General features: G+C 58.7%; 1 protein-coding gene across 3 annotated transcripts; it reads right to left on the reverse strand.

The window, feature by feature from the left end:
- Positions 1-1,289: 1,289 nt before the first annotated feature.
- On the reverse strand, positions 1,290-19,858 carry HDGFL2 (HDGF like 2). Of its 3 annotated transcripts, none has more exons than XM_079918184.1 (16): positions 19,479-19,858; positions 17,018-17,094; positions 16,785-16,923; positions 10,999-11,190; positions 7,525-7,641; positions 7,329-7,400; positions 6,563-6,719; positions 6,377-6,452; positions 5,995-6,304; positions 4,850-4,953; positions 3,899-3,972; positions 3,694-3,764; positions 3,233-3,334; positions 2,835-3,027; positions 2,013-2,145; positions 1,290-1,679 (listed from the first exon to the last, which is right to left on the reverse strand). In XM_079918184.1, the coding sequence occupies exons 1-16, from the start codon at positions 19,548-19,550 to the stop codon at positions 1,580-1,582; spliced, it is 1,989 nt and encodes a 662-aa protein (XP_079774310.1). In that variant the 5' UTR covers positions 19,551-19,858; the 3' UTR covers positions 1,290-1,579. The 3 variants fall into 3 exon arrangements, with proteins under 3 accessions (XP_079774310.1, XP_079774311.1, XP_079774309.1); XM_079918185.1 differs by having other exon boundaries at positions 1,291-1,682; positions 6,563-6,716; positions 19,479-19,857; XM_079918183.1 differs by having other exon boundaries at positions 1,293-1,682; positions 19,479-19,855.
- Between the last annotated feature and the right edge of the window lie 267 nt (positions 19,859-20,125).

Genomic DNA, 20,125 nt, shown 5'->3' on the forward strand with positions numbered 1-20,125 from the left:
GTCCCTTCCTGCTGCAGCCCACTCACCCGGCAGCGCCCCCTGGTCCTGGGTGATCACAAGGACCCCACAGATGATGTTCTCAGGTCCCTGGGCCCAGAGGCTGCCGATGAAGGAATAAAGGGGCTCCCTCACACGGGATGGGGCCCTAGGGAGCACGTGACAAAATGTGCTCGAGGGACTCCAGGTGGTCCAGTGGTAAGGACCCTGTGCTTTCACTGCCGAGGGTGCGGGTTGGATCCCTGGTTGGAGAACTAAGATCCCACAAACCACAAGGCGCAGCCAAAAAAACCAAACAGAAAAACGTGCTCGACACACGTTCAGGTCTCAGTCACGTGCTCCAGGCCAGAGACCAGCAGCCCCTAGACAAGGGCCCCTTCCTTCCCGCCGTGCTCTCCCTGGATCCTTGGGGCGCCCTGCGAGGTGGGCTGCACATGGGAAGGTGGGACAACAGAGGGCCAGTCCCCCTGCTCCCCGGGGCCCCGGGAGATGCTGAGGGAGCTGCTGCATCAGAAGTCCAGCAGCCCGAGGCTTGTCAAGCGCCCCCTTTCCACGCCTGCAGCCCCCCTATCTGGCCGCCTCCTTGATGGAGGAAGCGAAGCGGCCCTGCTTCTCAGAAATCACCAGGTGCTCCAAGCCCCGGGACGGATGGGCCAGCTCTCCCCAGAGGGTCACCACGGCTGCCAGGGGCCACAAGGGGCCCTGCGCCACAGGAGCTGGCCGAGGCAAGACACGGGGACCAGTCCGGGAACTTCCCCGAGCCTTTCCTTCCTCACTCCCCATCACGGACAGCCATCGGAGGGGGTGACACTGGAAACAGTCGTTCATGGAAACCGAGCTCAGCGACAACCTCAAATCCAACCAAACCAGACCAAACCAAACGGGGCGGGGGCAGTACGCCAGGCCCAGGGAGCAAAACCACACCACGCCTCTCTCTCAGCCGGGACAGAGGGGCTCAGCCACCGGCAGGACCGGGGATACACGGTCGAGGCCACCGTTTAACCAGCACCCGCCACGTGCAGGTGCCTGGCTGGGCGCCGCACACACATCCCCCATCTGAATCCAAGCGACAGGTGAGCACAGAGAAGCCCAGAGTGTGGGGCGTCACTCGGCCCACGTCACACAGCGAGGCCTGCCCCCAACACCCACGCCCTGTGCACATCGACGACAACAGACAGCCCTCAGCATCCCTCCTGGTACTTTTGGAAAGGCCTTGCTCACTGCCCCCGTCAGCCCTGCAGGGCCTGGAGCACCGTCAGAACCAAATTCATATTCGCTGCTCACGGTGACCCTATGGCTTAAAACCGTCTGTCCCTGGACGGCCCCTTGACAACTGCAAACCAGTCATGCTAGAAAATCAAGCCAATAAAAGCAACTTTTTTTTTCATTAAAAAAACCCTTTATAGTCATTTCATGTCCGTTGGAAATCACAGAAATTAGGCAGAAAAAAAACCCAGGGGGACAAATACGAACAACACAGCGTCTCCCCAACAGTTCTCTGTTCCCTGGGTGCCGGGAAGGAGCCAGGCAGGCCTCGGGGCAGCTGCGAGTGGCGGCGGGGCCCGGCCACGGGCCACCCGGCTCAGCTGTCCTCGTCGTCCAGGGACTCCGAGTCCACCCGCAGCCTCTCTCGCTCCTGCCGCTCCTTCCCGGGCCCGTCCAGGTCGGGGCCCTCCCGCGCGCTGCTGGTGGAGGACAGCACGGGCGGGCAGGGGTGAGCAGGCCCCTCGCCGTCTGTCTCCTTCCTTCCACCTACAGAGACCAACAGCCCTCGCCCCCAACCTCCCCCTGCCTGCCTGCAGCCCCAGCTCCCATGGCGGGTGTCAGGAGGGAGCCACCCTCCGAGAGCTCAGGCCCAGGCCAGCCGGCCCCGAGCCCCGAGCTCCCTCCGAGGGGCCTGGGGGTCAGTCAGCGTGCGGGAGACTGATGTCCCTCGGGCCTTACCCAACTGGGAGCAGCTCAGACACCGGGCTGCCTTCTCCGGAAGTCGCCCCTGCGGCCCCAGCGACACTTACTCGTTGTGTGATGGCTCTTCAGAGGAGCCGCCCCCTGGCCCCTCCTCTGAGTTCTGTCCTTCCTCCGGCTCCTTGTCCTCCATGCTCTCCCCCTTCTGGGATGTCGCCTCGCCGTTCACAGGGGCCGAGAGATCTGTGGGGAGAGAAGCTCGTGGGACGCTGTGGGGCAACCTGCCTGCAGAGAGCGAGCAGCGTGCGAGCACTCGCCTGTGCACCTGAATTCACCCGCACCCCCGAGCCACCGGACACGCGGGGTCCGCGGCTGCGTGGGGCTCTTTCTCCAGCCGGCCCCTGGCCCGTCCACACGGCCTGGAGATGGGAGGGGCCGGTAAACGAATGGCCGTGGGCAACACCGGGGAAAAGCCTGCCACGGCCGTGTCCAAACAGACGTAAGGAGAGACGCCCCCTCTGTGCTCTCCCCCGGGCAGCCTCGGCTTCGGCTAAGCCCTCTCGGTGCTGGTCTTAAGGGCTGCTCCAAACATCTCTCACCAGGACCGCATGACCCCAGCAGGAAGGAACGCTCTCCTGTCCCCGCAGCCACTGTCCCCACCACAGACGCCCTTGCTCCTCTCAGCCCACCTGTGGCCCTCCCGTCCCAGACCTCTGCGACCGCCCGTCCCAGAAACGCTCGCGCACCTGGCCACACACACACAGCCTCCCCTGCTACCTGGCTCTGAGGGTCTGGATGGAGCCTATGAGCAGCACAGGGGCGTGTGGCCCAGACACCAGCTGCCTTGGGGACACAGCCAGCCTGCGCAGCGAGTACCGACAGATGGCGCCACCTGGGCAGTCTGCTCGGTGGCCCTCCCGCCAGCTCCTCACCAGTGCTCGCCTCGTCCTCCGCCCTCTCCGCAGGGGCCTCCTCTCCGGCCAGTATCTCCTCGGCCTTCTCCGGCCCAGTTCTGGTCGCCTTCTGGATGGCCTCGATCTTTGGTCCCAGGACCCGAGACTTGAGCCGGGCGTAGACCTCCGCAGCTTTCTCCATCACCTCCTTGTTGGCCTTGTAGCGGCGGATCTGGCCCACCAAGAGGCCTGGCTCAGGGGGCGCAGCCTCCTCACCCCCCGCCCAAGACCTTCCCCCATCACCGCACCCCGCAGCGCCTCCCGTGCACACGGCTTCCTCCTCGCTGACCACAGGCAGCCGTGGCCGGAAGCCCAGCGCCCCGAGCAGACCCGTAGCCCCACCACCAGCCCCTTCAACCCCTGGGCTCCCGCCGCACCTTCTTCAACGTGGCCACCACGTCTGTGTTCTTCTGGAGGATCTGTGAGGTCACCTGCAGGGTCCCTAGTTCCTCTAACGCGTTCAGACACCTCTTCACATCCTGCAGGGCAGCGAGGGCAGCGAGGAGGGTCAGCGCCTAGCTGCGGGGGTTCTAGGGGGCCCAAGAGGGCAGAGAAGGACACCCTGGCTGAGCAACAGGGAGCCCCGGGGACAGTGGTGAAGCACCCAGAACTCGAGGGGTCTTGGGGCCTCGTGTGGCACCACCTGGTGGGAACGCAGAGCACTGCACCCAGGAGGCCAAGCTGGGCCCTTATCTGGTGGGCGCCCACGTGAACAAGGACCCTGCCCTGCGCGTGCGGCCTGGCTTTGCCTCAGCGTCCCCAGACGTCTAAGGGAGCTCGAGCGATGAGGGAGCAGGGGAACTGAGACATGACCTCTGCACCCCGAGGAAGGTCTCACCGGATTGTCAACCTTCAGGGCGAACTTGATCTCGCTGTGCAGCTTCTGAAGCTTCTCCTCCACGGAAGGTTCTGTGGCCAAGAGAGAAGGCAGCGCCCAGGCCTGAGCGGGGTCCCTGGTGATGGGAGCCGGCTCCTCCAGGGCCGTCCCTCCTCCCATTCGGCGACCTCAGGCTGCAACCAGGGCTGGGCAGCTGGCCCCTCACCTTTCTTCTTCTCAACCTTCCGGTCTGGTGGGAACCCTTCCGACCGCTTCCGGGTCCGTTCCATCTTCGCGGGCCTGTGGAGAGTCGCGCCCTTAGAAGGCCCCTGACCAATGTCCCCACTGAGGGCCAGGGGCCTGTGGGGGGACCCATGGCCGCCGCAGAAGGAAACCATCAGGAGGCCCGGGAGGCTGGGATGAGGAGGCTCAAGGCCCGCCTGACCTGGTCTAGGGCAGCACCCGAGGGGACCCAAGACATAACCCTTCCTCTAGGAAGTAAATAATGTGAAAGCCCAGAATTTTTTTTTTTTTTAAACAGGCGGTTAAGGGCGAGTGGCTAGTTACGCAGACCCCAGCACATGAGTTACTCTGATATGATGCCGGGCAACGGCAGCTGGCGTGTCACCGAGCCTTCGAGTCTACATCCTGCTCGGCAGCCTGGCTGCCATATTCCCACGGGGCAGGTTCGTTCACTGATGGCTGGGATTCCACATAAAAGGGGGCAGGGAGATGGGCTCTGTGCTCCCACCTCAGTGGGCCTTGGACTTTAAAAAGCCTGAGAACCACTGGTCTGGGGACAGTCTCGCCCCCTGAGCACTGGCGACACGGGGGCCGGGTCATCCTCTGTGGGGCTCCATCCTGGGCACTGTGGGAGAGGGGCAGCCTCCCTGGCTCCACCCACTGGATCCCAGGAACCGCCCCCACGTGACCACCACAGATGTCCCAGGACACTGCCCGGGGTCCCCTGGGAGCAGGGTCACCCTGGGGGGAGAGGCCTGCTCTGGGGAAGGACCACAGACCTTGGCAGTGACTCCTGCATAACCTGATGGGGCCCCAAGAACCAGACACTTCAACTGGATTCAGTCTCGAAGACTGAATTTAGAAGCTGGGGCCCTCCCTTGAGATGTGGGGACCCCCAGGGGGCTATGGGAGGAGTGGCAGTGCGGGAATGGACCTGGCCCGGGGCTTCTCCTCGGGGCGCCCTCTCTTCTCCTTCTGGCTGGGTCTCCGCGCGGGCTCTGTGCTTTGCAGGTGCAACTTCTTCGCTGATTTCTTCACCTGTAGCAACCAGAGAAAGGGAGGGGCTGGAGCGGCAGGCGGCGTGGGGCTGCCCCAGCCAGACCCCTGAGCTGTTCCCTTAGAGACACAGTGTGACATTCCCTGCTATCACCTTCGCCTGATGGGAGCTGATAGACTGGGCAGGATGGATCCCGTGTCCAGTCCATCCCCGGGCAGCAGCTTCTCAGGGTCTGAAAGGATCACCCAACAGTGGGGCAGCCCCACTGCATTCCTCTTGCCGAGCAACACACCTCCTGTGCCAGGGAACTTGGTCCCCCTTTTGTGACAAAATGGAGAGCAGTGGAGAGAGAATAGGGCATTGTTCGGCTCCCCCACCCCTATCGAGTGGGATCCTGGGCTCGGACCAGAAGGCGATGGGCCCGGGGAGCTCGGATTCCTGGACTCAGGCTGGCCTGTGAGAGCCAGGAGGACAGGGAGCTGACGCCCTGTGGTCACACACGGTGCCAAGGGTCACCACCAACATGCACCAGAGGCCGAACTGCTCCCATGCTTACCCCACAAGCCGTTCCCCGGCAGCAGCCAGAGGGCACCTGTGAGCACCCACCCCTCCTCTGCCCACAGCCCTCCAGGGTCCCACCTAACCTCCCTTGGGGTAACAGCCCAAGTCCTCCACAAGGCCCTGTACGACCTCCCCCTTCCCCTCCCTGCCCTCCCCTCCTCCCTCTCGCTCACTCTGCTCCAGACACACGGGCCTCCTGGCTGTTCCTCCAACACACCAGGCACGGTCCTGCCCCAGGGCCTTTGCACGGGCCGTGCGCTCGGCCAGGAATGCCTCTCCCCAAGATACCTTCTCACTTCATTCAGATCCTTACTTAAGGTCGGCTGCCCGCCTGATCTCGCCCCCGCAGCTCACACCCCGCCCTGGCTTCCATCTCCTTGGCACCACACACCATCCTCAGGTGGTCCGCTGCCTGTCCCCCTCCCTCAAGTGTCAGCTCCTTAACAGCGGGCTCTCTGTGTCTCCCTGACCGCTTGGCGCCCCGCACACAACGGCTGCTGCACGGACACCGCCAGACGCACCTCTCTGTCCAGCTCGGCCTCGGGCTCCGAGTCGGAGGAGGACTGGGGGCCCCGGCTCCGGCCCTTCCGGCCGCGCTTCTTGACGGGCTCGTCATCGTCCTTGAGCTCGTCGCCGCTGCTGCCGGCGCTGCCCGCACGCGCCGCCTCCCCGCGCTCCCGCCCGCGCCGCCGCTCCTTCTCCTCCTTCTCGCGCTCACGCAGCCGCCGCAGCTCCTCCTCCTGCTCCCTGCGCCGCCGCGCCTCCAGCTCGCGCCGCCGCTCCTCGTCCCGGCGCTTCCACTCGCTGATGCGGTCCACCTCGTCGCTGTCGCTGAGGGTGCGGGCCGGTTAGGGCTCCGGTCCCGGCCTGCCCGCGCCCCCGCCCCGAGGGCCCCGCACCCACCTGTCGCTGCTCGAGGTGGTCGGTGGCCGCTCAGCCTTCGGTTTCCGCCCACGGGGCTTGGGGGGAGGCTTCTCGGCTATGGAAGAGCGGGGGCGGGGTGGCCTCTCCCGCGTCTCTCGGTGGGCGTTCCCCCCCCCACCGCCAGGCCAGGCGCAGGCCCAGGGCAGCACCCCCCAGCCGGCCTACCTGGCTTCCTGCCCCGAGGAGGCTTCTTTACGGACGCGTCCGAGTCGGAGGAGGACGAGCAGGAGGAGGAGGACGCCGACCTCGCCACGGCCGCAGGCTCAGCCTTGGCCCCGTCCGATTCTGCTTTGGAGTCCGAGTCGGAGGCTGACGGCGCCTTCTGGGGGAGGCCCGGGGAGGTGAGAGCAGCCAGGGCGAGGGCAGCCCCAGGCGTGCCTGCAGCGCCCCACCCCGCCCAAACCCACAGCCCTTCGTCTGGCCCAGAACCCTGGACACACACACACACCCCACACTCACACGCTCATGCACACATACTTGTGTACACACAATACACACAACACACTTGTACACGCTCATACATGCCTGCCTGCGCACAACACACACACACACACACGCACATACATCACACTTGCACACGGGTGCGCGCACACGTGCATTCTCTCTCTCATGGGGCCCCTCAGAGTGCTTTGCCCCCCTCCGATGCCAGCATCCCGTTTTCCAAACCGGCCTCTAAGGCCCTCTCGGGGGCAGCAGCGGCCTCCTGCTCCGGGGAGGTGCTCCGTGCACACGGCGCTTGGAAACCATGGGCCAAAGCCATGAGTGAAGGTGGAGGCGGATGTCAGCGGGCCCCGGGGTCTCCCTGGGGCCTACGGCCTCCCCTCCTCCAAAACGGACTGACCCCGACCTCAGACGGTGGCTGGTGACCGTGGGGAGATGCTTGAGGAGCTTCCACCGGCCGGTGTGTGGGAACAAAATAAAACACCCGTACCTTTTTCTTCCGTCCTGGAAGGGGACCCCGCCGTGGGGCCCGGACCACGGCTTTCTTCTCGGGGGTGAAGTCCTGGGCAGAGAGAAGGGAGCTGGACGTGCTGCCCACCGGCCGGCCACCCCTCGCCCCCCCCTGCCCCCCCACCCCGTGCATCCCTCCCCCTGGGTGCCTGCCCAGGGTCCGGCCAGCTGCTCACCTGGTCACTGGTCTTCTCTGACTCGGAGGAGCTTTCCGAGTTCTCCTCCTCGGATGGAGACATGCTGGCTTGATCCAGGTCACTGGAGGCCTTTCGAGCTCGTTTTGAGACCGACATCTGGAAGGGGAGCAGCCTGGACACATCAGCAACTGAGAAAGCCCATGTGCTCAGGAAACTTTGCGGGGAGGAGGGCAGGGACCCTTTTGAGAATCTGATAAAAACCAGGAATACTGATCCTAGAAGACATGATGCTCAGTGAAAGAAGCCAGACACAGAAGGACAAATACTTTGTGATCTCACTCACTCACAGGAGATCCCTAGAGAGTCAGATCCACAGAGACAGGAAGTAGATGGTGGGGGCCGGGGGGAGGGGGAGTCAGGGTTTCCTGGGGACAGAGTTTCAGTTTGGGAAGATGAGAAAGTTCTGGAGGTGGATGGTAGGGATGGTTGCCCAACGGTGTGAATGTAAAATGCTACTGAACTGTGCGCTTAAAAATGGTTAAGATGATGAATTTCATGTTGTGTGTATTTTACTACAATTAAAAAAAATAAAGAATACAAACCAGGGATCCTTTCCCCAGAAAAACACATACACATATGTTTTGTAACTAGATAGAGGTGGTGGTTGCACCACTTCTATTAAATGCCACTGAGTTGTACGTTTCAGAACGGTTAATTTTTTTATGTGAATTTCACCTCAATAAGAAAGATTTTTTAAACACACACACACATACAATTCCGAATTAGGTTTCAGGGGTTCACAGACTCCCAGATGCTCACTCAAAGAAGCCAATTTAAGAAACTGTATAAAGGAAGGACTGAGGAGGCAAAGAGGACTGAGCTTTGGACACAGATCTCGGCCCACTGACGCCTGGTCCTCCCCGTCAGGGTGTGGGTTTAGGTACGATGCACCTCTGCCTCTGTCCCGTTACAGCCCAGACTCGCTGGTTCTCGTCACAAGCACTTACTGAGTGCATCTCACCTCCTCCGGGGCCTGACCAAGGCCAGGGTACGATGGGCTGCATTGTGTTCCCCCAAAACGCATACAATGAAGACCTGACCCCCAGGACCCCAGAATGTGACTATTTGGAGATGGGTCTTTGAAGAGATAATTAAAGTAAAATGAGGTATTAGGGTGGCCCTGACCCAATATGACTGGGGTCCTTATAAGAAGAGGAGATTAGGACACAGAAATGCACAGAGGGAGACCACGTGAAGAGATGGTGGACACACAGAAAAACAGCGACAAAAGAACGTTAACTAGAGAGAGCACAAAGCTGACCCGGCAGAAAGCCATAGCCACACCCCCCAAAATGGGGAAAGGAACACCAGTAGGTGTGTTCCCAGCTAGGGTGCTGGGTTATGAGGGAAGAGGTCGTCTAAATGCCTCCCTAGTGTGGGGGAAAGGTGTTGTAATAATGACAGATTCATTTAATGCAAAGTTGGCCAAAAACTCCCAAAAACCAAAACCTGAATACATACTAACCTACAAGTAGTGGTTAATACCTAAGGGGTAGGATGGGGGGGGCATTTATTTTCAACATATTTCTAACTCCTTCAGTAACTGTAAACAGAAACAACAAGGACTTTTAAACGATGCCAGGGACTTCCCTCGTGGTCCAGTGGCTAAGAATCTGCCTTCTAGCAACCTAAGTGTCCATCGACAGTTGAATGGATAAAGAAGATGTGGCATATGTATACAATGGAATAAGCCATGAAAAGAAACAAAACTGAGTTATTTGTAGTGAGGTGCATGGCCCTAGAATCGGTCATACAGAGTGAAGTAAGTCAGAAAGAGAAAAACAAATACCGTACGCTAACATATATATGGAATCTAAAAAAAAAAAAACAAAAAGGTTCTGAAGAACCTAGGGGCAGGACAGGAATAAAGACACAGACGTAGAGAATGGACTTGAGGACACGGGGAGTGGGAAGGGTAAGCTGGGACGAAGTGAGGGAGTAGCATGGACTTATATACACTACCAAATGTAAAACAGCTAGTGGGAAGCAGCCGCATAGCACAGGGAGATCAGCTCGGTGCTTTGTGACCACCTAGAGGGGTGGGATAAGGAGAGTGGGAGGGAGACGCAAGAGGGAGGGGATATGGGGATATACGTGTGCATATAGCTGATTCACTTTGCTATACAGCAGAAACTAACAACATTGTAAAGCAATTATACTCCAATAAAGATGTTAAAGGAAAAAAGAAGAAGAAAAAAAAAAGAATCCTCCTTCCAGTGCAGGGGAGAGGGGTGCAACCCCTGCTCCGGGAAGTAAGATGCCACACGCTGCGGGGCAACTAAGCCTGCACGCTCTAGAGCCGGCACACGCCACAACTAGAGAGCCCACGTGCTGCAACTACTGAACCCACGTGCCACAACTACAGAGAAGTCTGCACGCCACAACGAAGAGCCCGCATGCCACAACTAAGACCCGACACAGCCAAATAAATAAATAAATAAATAAATAAAATATTAAAAAATAATCATAACGTTTAAGGACAAGGAAATGCTCATCTATTAGGTGGAAAAACAGCAAGACACATTACGTGCGTGATTGCCAATTCCATACTTTACATACCCACCCCACCCGTGAGGCACACACAAGATCACAGAGAAACACATCAGGATGTTTCTAGTCCTTGGCGCAGAAACCCCCTCAGATAGTTCAGGCATTTTTCACCGGCTTCTTTATGCTTTTCACATCTTCTAACTTATCTACGATGAGCATGGCTTATTGTTATAAATGGAACCAAAAGCAAATGTTATTTTTAAAAATCATAAAAGCAATGCCTTACTCTATCAAAAGAATTTGCTGCTAGGTCCTGGTCCTTTCATTCTGCACCCAAATATTCGGAAGCAGTCAAAAGGCAGAGGAGAGGGGAAAAAAGGCAGGAAAGAGAATCTCTCCAAGAGAACTTAAAACTCACATCCACACAAAAACTTGTACACGAATGTTCACAGCAGCGTTATCTGTGATGGCCCCAAAGTGGAAACAACCTGAACGTCCATAAACAGATGACAGATAAACAAAGTGTGGTCGGGCCATACCCAGGAATATCGCTCAGCCATGAAAAGGAGAGAAGCCCTGACACTCGCTACCACGTGGATGGACCCTGAGGACACGATGCTCAGTGACAGAAGCCAGCACAGAAGGACACACAGTGTGTGATTCCACTGATGGGAAACGTCCAGAACAGACAAGTTCCACAGAGGCGGATTCCTGGGTACTAGGGAATGAGGGTGGGGATGTGGGGGGACTGCCAGTGAGGACGGGGTTTCTTTTTGGGGTGATGGAAAGTTCTAGAACTGACAGAGGGGATGCTGGCACAACTTTGTGAATGTACTAAAAACCGAAAGAAGGAAAGGCCGGAGAAGGAGAAGAGCAGACGGCCAGACGGAACCTGTGGAGGGAGCAGGGAGGGCCACAGCCCCCCACAGGCCGGCTGTGCCCGCCCCACCCCCGCGCCCCTACCTTCAAGGCCACCGCCTTCCGCTTGAGGCCGCTGTTGTCACTGCTCTTGTCCGAGTCCGAGTCACTCTCCATCCTGTCGCTGGCGGCTGCAGCGGTCACGGCTGTGACCGCCATGACCCCCCGGTCCTCGTCATCCTCACTGCCAACTGCTGGATCAGCTTCAGGGGCCTCGCTGTCGGAGGAGCTCACCGGCTGGGGGTGGGGACAGAGACAGCAGGTCACCACCAGGCGTGGCCCACAGGGCAGCAGCCACTGGCCGGGTCTCAAGTGTCAGGGTCTGGCCTGCTCGCTCTCCAAATGCGGGAACTGAGGCTCAGAGAGCTCCAAGGGGGACTTCCCTGGCGGTCCAGTGGTTAAGACACTGTGTTCCCAATGCAGGGGGCGTGGGTTCAATCCCTGGTGGGGGAACTAAGATCCCATACGCCGTGCGGCACGGCCAAACGATATTAAAAAACAAAACAAAACAGAAAGCTCTGAGGACTGATGCGCCAGGGCGAGATGGGCACGTGTGGGCTAGCCACTAGGATTCAAGCACTGCAGGATCTGAGGGCAGACCCTGGGCCAGTGACTTAAGCCCCTGTGCGCCTCATCTCCCATCTGAGCAATGGGGCCAACACCACTTTGGCCTCACAGGGCTGTGGCGAGGGTGAGACAGAAGTGGCATGTACTGAGGACAGTGCCCAGACTGGCAGGAGGTCCATCGAGGTTTGCTTTTTGTAAACATGATTATTATTGCAATTACTAATGAGGAGGAAAATGACCTAGGACAGGACCTCTGGGCGCGAACTTCCAGGCACTTGTTTCTGTTTTAGCCACAGTGCCTGCTCAGGCGCTAACAGCCACAAACATAGCAGACGCGTAGATCGCACTTCTGTGCTAGCCGCGTGCCGGGCTCGTCTGCACACTGAGTTGCCATCTGTGAGCAGCAGCCAGGTGCCAGGCACTGTGCTAGGGAGGTGGGAGCGCCCAGACGTGGCCCTGCCCCTGGGGAGCTTACAATCTAGTGGGAGACCGACCACGGCCACGTGAGCAGACCAGAGTGAGGGGGTGTGGAGGAAAAGGAACCCTCCTACACTGTGGTGGGGGTGGGAATGTAAAGTGGTTGCAGCCACCATGGAAAACAATATGGCGGTTCCTCAAAAAACTAAGAATAGAGCTACCACATGATCCAGCAATCCCACTCCTGGGCATATGTCCAGAGAAAACTATAATTCGAAAAGATCCACGCACCTCTATGTTCACAGCAGCACTAGTTACCATAACCAAGACACGGAAACAACCTAAATGTCCATCAACAGATGAATGGATAAAGAAGATGTGGTACGTATACACATTGGACTATTACTCAGCCGTAAAACAGAATGAAATAATGCCATCTGCAGCAACATGGATGGACCTAGAGATTATCATACTAAGCAAAGTAAGTCAGAAAGAGAAAGGCAAATACCATACAATATCACTTATATGTGGGATCTAAAATATGACACAGGGAATTCCCTGCTGGTCCAGTGGTTAAGACTCCATGCTTCCACTGCAGGGGGCATGGGTTCAATCCCTGGTTGGGGAACTAAGATCTGGCATGCCGTGTGGCACAGCCAAAAATTTAAAGAAAAAAAAAAAGGGTAAAAAGTGCCACACGAAGTAGGTGAAGCCCCAAACCTGAAACACTGAGAGAGAACCATCAGGCTTTCAGGTGGATTTCCCTCACGCCTCTCCTCCGGGGCGTCACTTTTCTCTGGGGCACCCCTGGTGAGTGGAGAAGGGAAAGGACGTCCCCGGTTCTTCACGGGGGAAACAGCAGCTTGGAGTGTGAATGACTAAATGGAGGGTCCAGGACCCTGCTGATCGTCTGCGGGAGGAACGGAGTCAGCCTCGTGGCAGTGAGAGCTAGCAGACACGAGGGATCATCTCTCTCCGTGTAACATGTGGGGAGCTGTCATTCTCACTCTGCAGACGAGGCAAAAGGCGGCGTGATGGAGCCAGATCACACGGCGACTAAGCGACAGAGCTGGGGTGCAAGCCAGCTCTGCTGGGCCCTGAAGCCTGGCCCACTGGACACAGCTACTGCCTGTTACAAACCCCAGCTTGCTTCTGCTAAGCGCTCAACCAACTGTGGCCGGATGTGCGCCTCGACAGCCGGGGAGGCGACTGGGACGAGTGGGCATGTTCCATAAGTGGGGAAACAAGGTCTCCGGGAAGGTAAGTGACTTGCCCCGCACTGTGCTTTGGGGATAAAGCCAGGAACTCTGCATCTCCTGGGCTCGGCCCATGAGACCTAACTACCTGCCAGCAAAAGTTTTGGGAAATCCGATCCCCATGGAGACGTCTGGAGGACGGGAACACTGGTGGCTCGGAGAGGAACCAGGAAATAAAGGCCAAGAGCCAGCTGACCTGCAACCATCCCGAGACCCACTGGTTGAGTGAGATGAGTGATGAGTGTTGGTCTCTTTCACTGTCTCTCTCTCTTTTTTTTTTTGGCCTCACGGTGCAGCATGCGGGATCTTAGTTCCCCGACCAGGGATTGAACCCGTGTCCCCTGCATTGGGAGTGCAGAGTCTTAACCCCTGGAGCCCCAGGGAAGCCCCCTCTCACTGTCTTAATGGGTCGGGAGGGTGACAGAGGTGGAAAGGGAAGGTCAGGCCCAGTCTGGCCCCCTCGGTCCCCAACACCTTGCACCCCTGTGCCGGGTGCCTGATGTGCACTGGCTCACCGTGTTCCCCCAACAGCCCCGTGAGAGCTTGTCGTACCCTGAGCCTCTGTTTTAGATGAGGAAACTGAGGCTCCGAGAGGTGACGTCAATCAAACCCCAAAGAACACGGTGAACAGGAGGAAGAGCCAGGCCTCGAACCCAGGTCCACGCATCCACACAGCAGGGCTCTTACCCCAGGATCCATGTGTAGAGGTCCTTCTCCGTGCCCACCTGCCCCTCCAGGACCCCACCTGGCTTGTACCGACCAGAAAAGAACTTCAGCCTGGGAGACGGGAGGCCTGGATTTTAGTTCCAGCTCAGCTCGAACCAGCTACTGGGACAGGTCCCTTTACCTCCTCTATCAGGTCATGAGGATGTATCAACTGGGATCCTTCTAGGTCAATCCTTCTCAACAAGGGATGATTCTCTCCCCGAGGGGGCATTTAGCAATGTCTAGAGACATTCAAATTTTCAAGATGCGGGGGGGGGGGGGGGGGGGGGTCTTGGCATCGAGTGGGTGGGGCCAGGGATGCTGCTCAACAGCCCACAGGGCCTAGGACGCCCCACGGAGAGGGAGAGAAGTTGAAAAACCCTGGTCCAGGTCTCTGAGGCCTCACGTTCTAGCTGGGTCCTTCCCGGCAATCAAGCGAACACTCCAGGCCTCAGCGTGCTCAGCTGTAAGACGGAAAAGATTCCACCTACCCAGCCCATCTTGGGATTACTGGATATAGCTGGAACCGCACTGAGATACCGTTTTTCCACCTCCTGGCTTGGCAGGCCCTGCCGTACGCTCCTGGTGGGAGCACAGTGAGCTAAGGCTGTCAAAAAGAATGAAGCTGTTCTCTGCACAGACGAGGGAGACCAATTGGGGGAATAAAGCCAAGTGGAGCATTACATGCTTCAAAAAAGCAAGCTATGTAGGGTTTTATGTGAACAAAGAATCTTGGAAGGACACACAAGGAACTGGTAGCTAGGGCTACCTTGAGAGGAAACTTAAACAGAACGGCCGCAAGGCAGGGCTGATCCCTCACCGTACGCCCTTTTCAGTCTTGTACCAGGAGTCTGTACTCCCACTCGAAACGTAAAACTAAAGTAAAACCTTATAGGATGAAAAGACAGACTGCCTGGGCACCCTCCAAGCGGTGCTTCCAAAAGCCTGCTGTGGACTGGCTCCATCAGAAGCGTCTAGATAACTCGGGGGATGAACCACCTCAAGGTGCCCAGGCCTCAGCCCTAAACTACCACACCTAAACCTCTCGGGGTGGGGCCCAGGGATCTGCATTTTTAAGCCAGTGTTCTTTTGGAGGCACAGATGGGTCAGAGAACCAAACAGCAGTAATATGCTCTCACACCTATACCTACTTCTCAACCTGGGGAGTCTGTATGGGGCAGGTTTAATGTCAAGGTTACACCTTTTTTTTTTTTTTTTTTTTTTTTTTGCAGTACGCGGGCCTCTCCCGTTGCGGAGCACAGGCTCGTGACACGCAGGCTCAGCAGCCATGGCTCACGGGCCCAGCCGCTCCGCGGCATGTGGGATCTTCCCGGACCGGGGCACGAACGCGTGTCCCCTGCATCGGCAGGCGGACTCTCAACCACTGCGCCACCAGGGAAGCCCCAAGGTTACACCATTTTTGAGTTTCATTTCCTTGAGGGCAGGCATCTACGTGGTACTTCACAGGCTGAGGGTGAGTAATAAACATTAAATGGTGTGATTATTCACCTGGAGGCAGTAAGCTTAGGACGAGACTAACCAGCACTTGAGCTGGGGCCAGAATACGGTCTCATGAAACTCAGCTACCTTCAGCAACTTCCGATCCGTTTACCCAAGTGGGGAATGTGCAAAGCCTGGAGAGACGGTGGGGACCAAAGCAGGGGGAACGTCCATCTCCCAGACCCACCACGGGAGGTAAAAGACCACACACATGAAACGTGGGCCTGGACCCCTGAGAAGAGGCTGCCAAACCCTCAGCACTGGAGAGAGCTCTCGAACGGACCCCAGGTTCTAGATCGTGAGCTCCCAGAAGGCAAGAGGCGTGTCTGCATCACCTAGGATTCCTGGTCCCTAGTGCAGCACATGGCATGCGTGCGGCCGGGGTCTACACAGGAGTGTTTGCCTGGTCGATGGGTAGATGGAAGGCACAGGAGAGGCACACCCAGACCATCTTGAGACCCCGAGTTCTCAAGCAGGACCAGATGCTACAAAACTACTCGGTCCTTCTCTCACACAAACCAGACCCTCTCCGACTCCCGCTTCCCTGCCCACAGACCACATGGCAAGTCCGTTTCTTCCCTAACAGCAGAGCTCCGAGCCCTGCAGTCAATTCGCCAGGTCTCCCGGCCCACCTGGAGCCCACCCCTGCTGAGGCCAGGCTACTCCACCTCCCCGCGACTCCCCTTGTCTGCACCTCGCCCCAAAACACCCAGAGCAAGGCACCCCTCTGCCATCCTTCCTCAGCTTTCCACGGCTTTTTTACGAATTTAACTTCAACTTCTCTAAATTCCCTCTTTTCCCTGATTGTTTCCAGACACTGATTTGCCACTGAGAATGTCATCTCTGTGACTCTTAGCACTCTTTCCCACCTGAGCAAGAGCTCTCACGTTCTACTACCTACAGCCTTTTTCTGAGTTTGAAATCTGGCAGTAATGGGGGAAGGAAAGGGTGTTACTGAAAGGAAAAAAATTTTTCTCCTTAGAAAACAAAAGGTTTCTTAGGAGCTCTAACGATGCCGTTTCACATTCAGGCTAATCCTAGAGCAGTGGGTCTCACCAGGGGGGATCCTGCACCCCTCCACCCGACACTCGGCAATGTCTGCAGACGTGTTTGGTTGTCACAACTGGGTAAAGAAGGAGCTCCTGGCATCGAGTGGGTGGGACCAGGGATGCTGCTCTAACCCCGACAGTGCCCAGGACTGCCCTCACGGAGAATGATGAGGCCCCAAACAACAGCGGCGCCCAGCGGGAGGAGCCCTGTCCCAGAGGCCTCTCCTTTCTCTGTGGGACAAGCTAAGACCACCTCTGGTCCCCAGCATGCTCGAGTGCCTGCTTGACCTGGGCTCCGCAGACCCCCGCCAGCCTCCCACCCCCGGCACCGACTCACCAGAGGAGCACTGTAGCTGGCATGGGGGTTGTTCTGGATCTCCCACAGGCCCTCATTGAAGCCTTTCCTCTTGTTGGGTTTCCCGTACTTATCTTTACATTTGTCGTAGGGAAACAGGTCCTTGGGTCCCAGGAAGGCTCTGGAGAAAAGAACCACGGGCCGAGCCCAGGTGAGCCAGGCCACCCCGGGAGGCAACAGCTGGGAAAAATCCACCCCCAGCGGGGGACACTTACGTTTCGTGGGTACCAAAGAAGAAGATGGGGTACTTGTTGGGCGGGGGTTTCACAGCACCGTCGGCGATGTCATCGATCTGCAGTGAGAGGCCAGTCAGGGGGTGGCTGGGGGGTGGGGGACAGCTTCACCCACTGACCCAGGAAGTGACCAGGAAAACAGCCAAGTTATTTGGGGGAAAGCACGCTGGGAGGAGGGGAGCCTTCAACAGAGGAAGACGCATCACCTTCCAATTAGGCATCTGCCTTCTTCTGTGCAACGTGCCCCCCCCAATTGCATACCTGTCCGCTCCCCCCAGGGTGCTCTCTCTCCCCCCAAGGTAGTTATTTCACCTGGGCAAAGCCAAATACGGTCCTCTGAGCAGCCAGGGGCTGGGGCCAAGCCCAGCTTCCGTGAACTCCGAGGACCCTCCCACGGGACCCCCTCCCGCAAAGAGGCAATCGGTGATCAGTCTACCAGAGGCTGCAGCTGGCAGCTCCAAGGATGCAGAGGGTGGGGGGTGGGCTGCAGGAGACAGGCCCCGAGCATCCAGGAAGTCCCACCCTCTCCCTATAGGCCCATGGGCTCCAGCAGCTGTCAGTCATCTCCCCACAGGAGGCTAGCAGCCCCTTCCCTTCCAATCAGGTGCTTGGAAGCATTCTGGGCTTAAGAGAGCCAGCTGGAGGGGGGCGCGGAGGAGAGGGAGAAACTGGTACTCTGGGAGGAAGGGAAGTGCCCGTAAAGTTTTATCACTCTGGTGCTTCCAAGAAAGTAAGCCCGAGCAAATCAGGTTAGGGTGGGTTCTCTGGTCCCCATTAATTCCTTCCCGTCCTCTTCAAAGCCTGGGAGCTGCTGGAACCTTCCCTGCCCCCCTCACCCAGCTTCCTTCCTCAGTTCTCTGGGCTACTTTTCAAAGTCCTTGGGCCCTGGGCCCCAAACACCCATCCCAAGCATCCCGCTCCTGCACAGACGCATCCCCTAACTCCATCACCCTGAGGACCAGCCTGCCATGCCTTCCAGGCCCGCTTCTGCTCTGACCTCACCCAGGCCCCGCCTCTGAGCCTGAGGCACAGACATCTCAGCGGCAGCACCTGTTAAGGACCACGCTCAGGGCTGCCTAGTTAGCAGTCCCTGAGCCCACTCCTGGCATCCTGTGGCAGCCTCTCTGCAACCAAACGCCCAGCTCTGTGTGATGCCCTCCTGCTTACTTCCACCCAGAGGGAGGGAGGGTCTGGCAGGGAACGAGGATGAAATCTCCAGGCACCCCACAATACTGCCCAGGCAACTCCTGAGCTCCTTGTGTTCCAGCCGAGCCTTCAGCTTCATGCTTCTACTGCCTCCCCCTCCAAATTCCTTCAGTCCTAACATGCATATTCCACCAACCTCAGTCCTGGGGCGACTTAGACCTGGGGATGGCAACAACCTCCTGGTCCCTCCTCCACACTGGCCTGCCCCACAGACAGTGCCTGAAACTCCACTCTGCAGTTCTGAGACTCACGCTCAAGACTCCCTTCAGAACTGGACCCCTCGAATCATCTGGGTCCTCTGGATCCCAGCTTCCTCCAGAGGGGATCCCTAAAGTCCCCTGGGCCCAGCCCCCTCCCTCAGGGGCTCTCTCTTTCCAGCTTGAGTCCCCGTGGCTGGCCTCTGATTCAAGCATGCCTCCACCCACCCCAAGCCCTCCCTCCACCCTGTGCCCCCACCAGCTTCCTCCACCAGAGTCTGGCGGGGGAGTCCTGGGGGACGGGCGGCACCAGTCCCCAGGGTCCCCCCAAACAAGTCTTATTCCAATCTCCGGTCTCTGATGCCCCATATTTTCAGATCCAGTCCCCTCAGCTCCAGCGACCTTGTGAACACAGCACCCAGCCCTATTTCCAGCCCTGGTCCTGCTGAGCACCTCTCAACCTTGACCCTCAACCATTCTCCCTTACTGGAGCCCTTATCCCTAGGCCCCCTTCATACGTGGCTGAGGACCCCCAGCCCCTCAGAACTTGGCTTCTTGTTGCCCCCCATAAAGAGGTCCTTCAGCCTGGAGAACCTCCTTCCCATTCGTTTGAACCCTCTTCTCAAATACCAGATTCCTCAGCTCCCCTCACACCCACCAAATTCCTTCCGATTTGAACCCTGGCTCCTCAGGCCCCAGGTCCCTCAACCCCATACCTCTCGGCTCTGGGACCCCCAGAGCGGATCCCCCAGGCTCGGGGCCCCCCGCATCTCCAGCGCGCGGGTTGCTCAGGCCCGGGACCTCTCCTGGCCCAGGTTCCCGCACAATCCCCGCGCGAGGGTTCCCCAGGCCGGGGACCGCCAGACCCCCAGGCACGCGAGTCCCCCAGGCCCGGGTCCCCCCAGACCCCCGGCGCGCGGGTTCCTCGGGCCCGGAGTCCCCCAGACCCCGGGAGCGCGGGTCCCTCAGGCCCGGGGCCCCTACTGCCCCACCCCACCCCCAACCCCCCGTCGCCTGGCCCATCTCCCTCGCGGCCTCACCCGGGCCGGCCAGTGCGGGTAGCCCTTCATCTTGGCGAACACCAAGTCCCCGGGCTTGAAGGCGTGCGGCATGCTGGCGGCGGGAGACCCAGGCCGCGGGAAGCGGCAGCGGCACGGGCAGCAGCAGCGGCGGCGGCGGCGGCGGCGGCGGCAGCAGCAGCGGCGGCAAGGGGAGGCGAAGCCGGGGGCGGGAACAGGGCGCCGAGGGGGCGGGGGCGACGGCCTAGGTAGCGGGTCGGAGCGTGTTTATTGGCCTGCCCCTCGCAGGAAGTCCCGCCTTCAGGCCGTCACGGGAGGGCGACGCCGTCGCTCAAGACCACGTGCGGGGATAGAGGAGCAGGGGGACCAATGAGAAGAGGGGTTGGAGCAGAGCAAGTTAACGGGATTGGATAACGGGTAGAGCCAAGGGGGCGTGACCCAGAAGCCTAATGGGAGGGGACGGAGGTTAAGGGAGGTGAAAGAGGAAAGGTAGGAGGAGAGAAACAGGCGCTCTGGGAGAGAAGAGGCAGGCAGCCAGGCTCCTTCGGGGCCGGGCTTAGGGTAGAGGGGCGGGCCATAGAACGCCACAGGAGGAGGGGCCTTAAGTAGGAAACATGCTATTGGATTACCACAGGAAAGAAGGCCCAATCACTGTAGGGGGCGCGTCA

This window comes from Stenella coeruleoalba (assembly GCF_951394435.1).
Source record: "Stenella coeruleoalba genome assembly, chromosome: 3".
NCBI lineage: Eukaryota > Metazoa > Chordata > Mammalia > Artiodactyla > Delphinidae > Stenella > Stenella coeruleoalba.